The sequence below is a fragment of the Acanthisitta chloris genome, unplaced genomic scaffold (genome assembly GCF_000695815.1).
Source record: "Acanthisitta chloris isolate BGI_N310 unplaced genomic scaffold, ASM69581v1 scaffold22742, whole genome shotgun sequence".
NCBI classification, from domain to species: Eukaryota; Metazoa; Chordata; class Aves; order Passeriformes; family Acanthisittidae; genus Acanthisitta; species Acanthisitta chloris.
Window position 1 is genome coordinate 38,506 of NW_008659117.1, and position 9,594 is coordinate 48,099.

The 9,594-nt window shown below is 39.7% G+C and overlaps 1 protein-coding gene across 1 annotated transcript in view; it reads right to left on the reverse strand.

Annotated features, from left to right (window-relative positions):
• MTA1 (metastasis associated 1) overlaps positions 1–9,594 on the reverse strand; it is a gene marked incomplete at its 5' end in the record, with an annotated part of 61,905 nt that overhangs the window by 29,627 nt on the left and 22,684 nt on the right. The window contains 2 exons of the mRNA XM_009069294.1: positions 2,969–3,027; positions 9,589–9,594. The exon at positions 9,589–9,594 is cut by the window's right edge and continues 60 nt beyond it. Of these exons, the coding sequence (XP_009067542.1) occupies positions 2,969–3,027; positions 9,589–9,594 (65 nt within the window). The remainder of the gene's footprint in view (positions 1–2,968; positions 3,028–9,588) is intronic.

Sequence of the window (9,594 nt, forward strand, 5' to 3'; positions counted from 1 at the left end):
AACCAAAGGGTTGCGTGTTACAAAGCCATGCAGACACTGGGTTCAGTCACGTCAGTTACTAATGCCTATCCCAAAATCAAGGTTATTCTCAGAAGAGGCACAGAAATATTTGTCCAACACCTAGAATGGAAGTGTATTTCCAATATCTAAGATGTTGGTTTAGGACTTGATAACCTCACATCAGTTACCTGTATGACTCTCCATGCTTCAGTTACCTGCATTAATAAATTTGGGGCACAGCCTCAAGTTAAAAAATATCAACTCTAAAGCTTCACATAGAGCTGTTATTTTCCACTGTGTAACATGTATGTGACCTTTGAAGACAGCTTCTATTCTCTTTCTTATTATTTCCTCCTCTCTCCTAGATTTTCCTATTAACATCACAGGAATGAGCAAGAATCCTATCAATGGAAGACAGCCAGAGACAAGAAAGGAAATTGTTGGAGTCTGATATCCTCTGGGGTCTCTCTTTGCAAACAATTTTGCAGCAGTTACTATTAGAATAGGTTTCAGTCAATCAGAGGCTACGCTTCTACGTTGGTCTTGTGACAGCCTACCTCAAGTAATTTATTTTTGACGTGACAAGTGGATCATTATGGTTCAAGCCTTGAAACAGGAATGGGCTCAGTAACACGATAAGGACAAATCAATAACATTGATATTTAGATCCCTACACCATGTACTGGTATTACAAGCCAAGAATATAATCTTCTTCTAGGTCATTAGATAATGTAGATGCAACACAATCCCTATGTGCCAGACCTTGTACTGAAACTTGAGTAGAAGTTATCAAAAAAGCTTAGAAATACTTAATTGTTGTCGCATTTGGAGGTATTAACAGCAAAAAAAAAAAGCAGCAGAAGCATTCACGTGGGATTAAATAAATCATGCACACAAGTGCTACTTTTTCTGTTACACGTGAAAGGATATTGAAGGAGGAGGAAAACTTGACTCGCATGTTATCAATTAAGCAATATATAAGTTAAGGTGTAACACTCACAGAATCAAACGTGACTGGAAATCAAAGCCAGAGACAAAAACATGTTAAAGGTTGAAGTGACAACTGAGAGGGGACATCACCAATGCCCATAAGTATTCAAAGGGTGGTGCCAAGAGGATGGAGCCAGGCTCTTCTCGGTGGTGCCAAGCAATACGATAAGAGGCAACGGCCAGAAAATGATGCACAGGAAGTTCCAGCTGAATACAAGGAAGAATTTCTTTACTGTGCAGGTGACCAAGCACGAGAACAGACTGCCCAGAGAGGCTGAGGAGTCTCCCTCACTGGAGATACAAGAACTGTCTGGATGCAATCCTGTGCCATGTGCTCTAGGATGACCCTGCTTGAGCAGGGAGGTTGGACGAGATGACCCACTGAGGTCCTTTCCAACCTGACCCATTCTGTGAAGAAGAGCAGTGTAGGGACAGAAGTCTTTTCCTGCAGCAGAGAGGTAAGTTGCTGATGTGACTCCAGTCTCTAGATAGGAACAAGAATTACCTTGCTGAGATACAGTGCTGAGGGGACAAGATACCACTCCAGACAGCCATTATCAAATGAGCACCACAACCTTTAAAACACAAAGCTACACCTACACACATTATAACCCAAGAGCAAGAGCAGGACTACCAGGCTCTCTTGTCTGCAGTATCCTTTTGCATCTGCAGTCTAAATTACATTGCCTTTTGCTTTATGAGCTTATCACATTGTGAATTCATGTTTAATTTGATGTCCAGTGTCTCCCTGCAGAGTAACACCATCCGCAAAAAGCAATACTGTTGAAAAATTGCATGACAAGAAATCTATTTGGCTTCACTCTGAATATTACAACTCATTTTTAGTAAATTCACCTGAGAGATATTGACATATTTCAAAGCAGAAAAGAAATCAGGGATCCTCTATTTTCAGCAAAAAATGAGGGACTGTCTTGCAAGTTAAATATATAAAAATTATTTTTGTCTAAAGTAACAGAACAGATGGTAGAACTTCATAAATATTTAAAAGGAGACAGCGTAAAAGAGTAAAGGAGTTATTGGGGATAATACACAGGGGAACATATCTGGGAGTGGAAACTGAAAAGAGAAAGGATAGGGGAGACTAAAAGTTCCTCATTATAGCAACTGCTGACTGGGCTATGCAGAGGAAATGCAATAGAAAACACATATTTTACTAAGAATTTTGCTTTAAAATGTATATACACATACTAATATCATTCTATATTACTTTCAATATACAATGAGATATAGAAGATATATATATTAGATCTTTTAATATATTGCTTTTAGTCCATAGATATATAAATTTGGATAAAAATATATTACATTAGGAAACAATCATGCCTTGGTGATCCACTGATGACAAAAATTAAGAAAACAGACACATTATTGAGCAGTTAATTAGCTCCCCTTTTGTTCAGGGCTGTGATGACCTGCTAGCAAGTCCCCAACTCTCAGTCTACATAAAAATCAAAATTAGAAGGTAAGCAATGGTCATTTCAGGATGGGAACATTATACAGGATGAAGGAAATGAGCAACATAACAGCACAACATCCTAACCAGGAAAGCCCCAAAGGGAAGATCCTCTGCTGCCCATGGAAGAAACACCCTGTGTTCCACAAGGGCAAGGTCAGCATGTGGGACCAGCTTCATCTTGGACACACTCATGAGCAGCACCATGAGCATACAGGGAGGAGTGCTTTTTGTTCTAGCCAGCTCTGAAATACCAAAGCTATCTTGCTTTTTTCCACAGGCCACCTAGTTTATGAGTATCAGAGTGTTTAGCATTAACTTAACCAGAATAAAAAGGAATTCAAGCATCAGCTGAAGGTCTGTTATATCAGTAACCTAATTTAATAGTTCTCTGACATGTTTTTTCACCTATGTCTCTCCTTACCCAAGCAAAGGAAATACATAATACTGGCTGGACGTGGAAACTGCTACCATGAGATAGAAAACAACACAAAAAATACTTACTAGTTGGGTATATACACTTGTTTTAGCTTGCTTTCTGCTTCTGCTGCTTTCAATCGTTTCTTTAAATGGAAAAGAAAAAAGAAAGACAAAATAAGCATTATTTTACCTGACAGTCAAGTAATATACCCATAAAAACTTCAAGAGTTATTATGATGTTTACCTTTTACTGAGCTACCACTAAATCTTATTCCAACAAGACAATACCCACTGAAGACAATTATGGGTATCAAATGACTAAGTACACAGCTTCTAAAAAAAGTCAGAGATGCCAAGCTGCTATTAAGAAGGACTAACTTTTCATTCCCATTCATTTCAATACAAATTTCTGCATTGTTCCCCCAACAATGCTTTTATTTATTTCAGTTTCTCCTGCAGAGGAAGGTCTGACATCAGTCTGTGTTGGTTCTCCATGATAACATTCATCAACTGGACAAGAACAGGTACAGCAATGCACCTTGTCCACTGTGGTGCCTCAACAGCTGCACCAACCCAAGGAGATTCAAAGAAGACTTTTGTGTTGATACCCCTGAACTTCTGAAGGCTGTGTGACACAGAAGGTTGTCTTTAAACATTAAAAAGCCCAAGAGCTCCTCTCATAACTCAAACATTCACCATTAAAAAAGTTAAGAGAGACACTCTGAGGTTCAAGTTCTCTTCATTACATTTGCAAAATAAATTTAGGGTGAGCCTCTGGAGGTCCCAACCCCCTGCCCCAAGCTGGTAACAACAGTCTGCAGAAAACCACAATGATGTTTTCCAGGCAGACCAGCAGCCTGGTGATATTCCAGACAAACTGGTTAGCTTAACATTTTCTATGCAGCAGCCTCAAGGCACAGTCTAGGAAAATAATTGTAAAGCTGAAGTCAGTATCTTCATAGAAGCAGGAAGCACCAGAAAATGTAATAAAATTGAAAAGTATGTCACTGAGGAACTGGACAAACATAAAAATCCTTTTTAGAGTGACACAACGAACACTCAGAAACAATGAAGTAAACATTTCCTGTAAGCATAAAGCTTTCATCAGGACAGTTTTAAAAAATGGTTTTCTATTTGACAGTCTGATGGTTCCTCACCAAAGCTCTCTAGGCTCCTAAAGAACTCCCCTTTTCTCTTTTCCTGCAAATAATAGTCAGCCCATCTTAGAAATCAAATAACAAAGTTGTCAGACAAAAGAGCAAGGACCGAGAAAACAGAACCTCTGAAAGTTATCCTGGGACTATGGATACACCTTCAGAGACCTGCACTCCTTTCTGCTGGTGAAGGCAAGTTTCCCAGATTGCTTCTGCTAAACCTTGCCTAGGACAACAACTGCTGCCTGAAAACTGGTCCTGAGAAAACCCAAACAAAGAGTTTGTGGAGACAATCCTTATCAATCCTACAAATATGGAGGAATCAATAATACACATTTTGCTGACAATTGGTGATGAAATTAAAGATGTTTTCCTTCTGAATCCAACTACAAATTTAAGGTGAACATTTTCTCAAGCCAGCCTACCTGAGATTTTTATGTAAAAAACAAAAGCACCCAAAGATGCACCTCAAAAAGTGCTGTGATAATGGTTCTCCAAACAGCATCAGAAATCCTCTTCTACCTTCCAGAGAGAGGCCACCCAAAAAAATTATCCCTCAACAAAATCCAGGTGCAGGTGCCTTTCTGCTCAGGAACTGGAGGCTGTTCCACCCACAGCCTCAACTGAAAAAGGACTTTGTGCTCCAGGCACAGACTGCCATGGGGCAATGGCATCAGCAGATGAACAGCCACAGAGCTCACAGTCTCCCCAGGAAACACATGGAAATCCAACATGAGACACAGATAAACAGCTTAAAATACTGCTTGATGTACAAGAACCCAATTTCCTAGAGATCTAAGCAGGAAATTCAGGAAACTTATACTGGTAAAAAAACTGTTGCTTTTTAAAATTTCTAGATTGCAAGAGGAAAAAGCTGCAGTTTTCTTGACAACAGCTCCCAAGGGAACTATCTAGAGTTATTACGTTATGACAGTTTTGGAAATCTATGAATGCAAGAGCTTCATCCAAGCACAATGCATTATCAGCAGCTGAAATACTGTCCACAATGTAAAGCCATTTGTCTTGGGGACATGGTTCATTTAGGGTATTAGGCAACATTTTAGCAAACAGGTGATGAATGTTAACCTCACACCACAGATTTCCTTTCTGACTGATGACCATGGTGCAAGCTCTGAGCTAACAACTGCCATAAGTCACCTGGACCTCGCGTACCCTCCTGTCCTACAGCTGCCTGGGGATCAGTGCAGTGTATGATACAACAGCATATGCCTTTATTACAAATAGTATCCCAGGAATACTGAAGGCTTCCAGAAGGTACTACAATGTGCTGGATAAGAAGAGCTTTGCACTAAGTACCTGTGGCCTGAAATGTAGTCATGCACAATTCCAGAATAAATCCCTTCCCTGAGAGAGTGCTTTGCTAGGTCCTTTGCCAGTTATTAATTGATCTGTGCCTGAAGCATATTTACACTATAAATTCTTAATGCTGTCTGATGCAGTTATGAATATCATCACCCACAGAAATACCCTCAACGTTTGTAAAATTTTCTAGTAGTTTGGCCTAAAAGAAATCTTTTCTCTTTGAGTTATTTATATACACACATGTTAAGTATATCCTCTTATTTACTTCATCATATTTTCCCCATCTATAAAAGGAAGATATTACCAACTTGTCTATCCCACTGGGGCCAAGGGATTAAAGTACTAAGCACTGTACATTCAAGATGGTACAAACATCTGGTCCTTTATATATCCTCTCTAGACATAACATCTTCATTCTATCCACTGAGCTTGAAAGAGTTTTATGATATGAGACTTATCAGTGCAAATGTTTGTGGTCATTTTCTAAAGACTGAACATTTATAAAGAGGAAGTAAGAGAAGAAATCCAGGAACGTTGGAGTTGCTACAACATTCAATATGCAAGAGTTGGGTTGGTAGACAGCATGGGGATGCCTCAAATATTCTCAAATATTAAGCCTTTATTAGCTTATGATAGGGAAGATAAACTACATTTTCTGGATTGAGAGGAGAGCTATCACACTGCTTATTCTTTCTTGAATCTCTGAACATACAAGTGCTGCTAGGAGCACAGGGAGATGGGAGAGAAAAGGGAACTAGCCCATGATGAATTTGGGAGAAACATTTCCAGGTGCTTGTGCTCCAGTAACACATCTCAGAACTGGTGGGCAGTACCTACAATCTCTGGCAGTTTTGGCAATAAGTGACAGAGTTCCACATTACTGTAGGCTTAACAGGAGGTGTTTGGGGGATAAAATGCCCTATGTATGTAGAAAAAACATTCCATTGATGTTATTTCTACATTGCTAGCACACATGACTTCATGAAGGTTGGTACATTAAAACATCACCCACAGCTTTCAGCTAGGTACAAAGCAGGTTCACTTCCCTTAATAAAGATGTTTTCTATCTGCATCAAGACTGACCCAGAGCTCACAGACTCAAATATAAGGGCAGTTCTCACTTTCTCAACACTATGCACACCTTGAAACTGAATTTCTCTGTCTATTCCTTATGTGGAACAGAAGGCATATGACTAATCCAGAGTCATCTGCCACTGCCATATCCCAAGGTCCTCTCAACTGCTGAAAAGTTCAACATTTTAAAGCTTTTTAGGACTTCACCTCATGATAAGCAAAACAACAGAAGCATTTACAAATCTTAAAAAACCCAACACCTTGGAACTCACAACCACGTAATAACTCAGCCTCTACACTGAATGAAATGTGAGCATAGCCAAACAACACATCAACTCTTAGAGCTTTCAAATCCCTGGGGGAAGACAACAAACAGCAGCTACTTGGTGGATGCCATTTCAAACCTTTCTGAATCAGAAATATATGGACTTGTGGACAGACACGGGAAATCTGCCCCAAGAAAAAGATGCATTCAAAGGACACAGGGAATACTGAACTTGGAATGCATCACCTTTATTTGCTTCAGGACAACTCTGAAACGTGTCTTTGACAAGACAGCTCCTGGGATCACTTTGGACAGGCGTTCAGGGCTTCAGGAGTGAAACGTGTCTTTGACAGGACAGCTGCTGGGATCACTTTGGACAGGCGTTCAGGAGCCTACATCAGACCACAAACTCTGTGTTGATATTGCAGTAGAATTACTCCTTCTAGCAGTTCTGTTTTGGAGGGTCAGTCCTTCTCATGAAATGATTGAACTCCTAATTATGCTGGTATCCTTCAAAAGCATGGTGAAACGTGTCTTTGACAGGACAGCTGCTGGGATCACTTTGGACAGGCGTTCAGGAGCCTACATCAGACCACAAACTCTGTGTTGATATTGCAGTAGAATTACTCCTTCTAGCAGTTCTGTTTTGGAGGGTCAGTCCTTCTCATGAAATGATTGAACTCCTAATTATGCTGGTATCCTTCAAAAGCATGGTTATTTGATTATGCTGGTATCCTTCAAAAGCATGGCCTAGCTAAAGTCAAATAAAAATTACTGAATAAGGGATCCAAGTGCATGCTCCAAAAGTTGTCAATTTGCACATATCTCAAGCACAGTGTCCTACTCACAAGATAAGGAAGTGCTACATTAAGCCTTCCCATCTTAGGTGCACCAAGCATGAGTACACCTTATTGTTCAGCTCTCAGAAAGGGCCTTCTGGTGAAGGCAAATTTCCCTTCCTCAATGGCAAGAAACAGATAGATTCTGCTTTGGGATTATGGCAGTGATTTCTCATGCCAAGAAAATGTCAAAGGAAATGCAGGAGGACGTAAACAGTTCCCAACTAAGTGTTGCTGTTTCATCCAAGCAGGCAATTGGCTGGTAAGAAACAACTTCATTCCTGTGTTTTGTAACTCAAAAGACATAGACAGTTTAAATGGATTTTTAATGTCCATTCAGTCAAAGATTGTACAAGAATAAGCAAGTTATTAGTACTTTTATAAAAGACAATAACATACGGACTTGGAATATAATTTAATCATCTTGGAAGGAAGGAAGTAGAAGTGTAACAACTCAGGATATACACTTTTCATATCCTTACTTTGGATATTTTCAGTATCTTATGTACAAAAATGCTGTTAGCCCCAGAACCATTTTGTGGTATTAGACCAAGGAAAGGATCTGCATACATAAAACACTATGAAGAAACAGATGGAAAAAGTGGCAATAGATTTGCTTTGCCAAAGATTTTGCACTCATCAAGTAAAATATAAATTTAATAAACCATTATTTCAACTACAACTTCCTAGGCCTTCTCTGTGGTTACATATAGATAGCTCTCTCAAGCTTTTTATAAATGTTTCATGGTACCATTTGCTCCTAAGGGATGGGAACTTGAGATGAGATTTTCAGCTCAGTTCACACTTAATTGATGTGATATCTCTGCACTGCAACTTCTACCTGTTTGGCTTATACTCATACTGTTAGCTAAGTGCAGAGCCTCTAATTGGAAGGTTTCCCCAAATCCCACTCCCTGGTACACTCTTGGGCAGCACATGTAAGGTATGGTATAACCAAGACAGAAAACTCAGTGCACAGAGATAGAGCAAAGCAGTAGAAGGACCTGTAGGTTGGTTGGGTTTTTTTAACTGCTGCAAGACCAAATAATCAGTGTCTTTTGCACAATTATCCCCTCTGCAATTTTGCCTATGTCATAACAAACTTTAAGAAAGTGGAAAAAGCAATGGAGAAGGAAAGACCATGACTTTGTTTCTCCAGCACCATTTTTCCCCACCATGGGGAAATTCTTACATCACCATCCCACATTCCTACCACCCATTTCCTTACCAGAAGAAAAAGTTTCAATCAAAGAATAACTTGGGCAAATATTGGAATGACAATGCTGTTATTAAAAAAACCCAAACTAATCCAGATTTGATGCAGAAAAAGAGTTCTCATTTGTCCTGAGGATCCCTCTGAAATTTAAACAGTGTTCTGTTCAGAAAGAAAATGGTAACAATCACATTACAGACCAATGTGCCCAAATAGTAGCACATGCCCAACACTGGTCAATGCCTCAGGCACCTAGTCTCTACCCTCACCTGAATTTCCCAGGAAGCAAGTTAAGGCAGGACATTTTCACAACTCCCCTTTTTCTAATACTTCAAATAGATGCCTCAGCTTAAGACTGATAATTATAATGAAAACACCATTCTAAATTTCTCCCTTCTTTTACTTAATTTTCCTATAAAATATTGTAAGTAGTTTTCAGCCACTGATCCTCTGCAACACTTTGCATGCTGCTTGCATTGTGCTTTCTTTATTTCAGGGACCAACCAGCCTTCATATTTAAACAAGCAGAGATAAAAATGATTGTAAACACTAGTCAAAGTTGATTCTCAAGTAGAGCCAGTCTGGGAATTTGAGCCATCAACACTTCCCAGACAAACACTTCACTTGCAGAGCTTACATTGGGGAGCCTCATGCATCTGCTACCGAAGTCAAGGGCAGGCAATGGTGCAGAAGCAGAGTGGGTGCCTCTTGTACAGCAGCTGTCCCTCCCAAAAAGTCACTGAACTTAACACTGACCTTGAACTCTACAGGCAGAAAGTAGCTGGCAAAAAAAACCAACTTCTGTTGGAACCAAAGAGCTGATTCTGACTCCTTACCTGCTG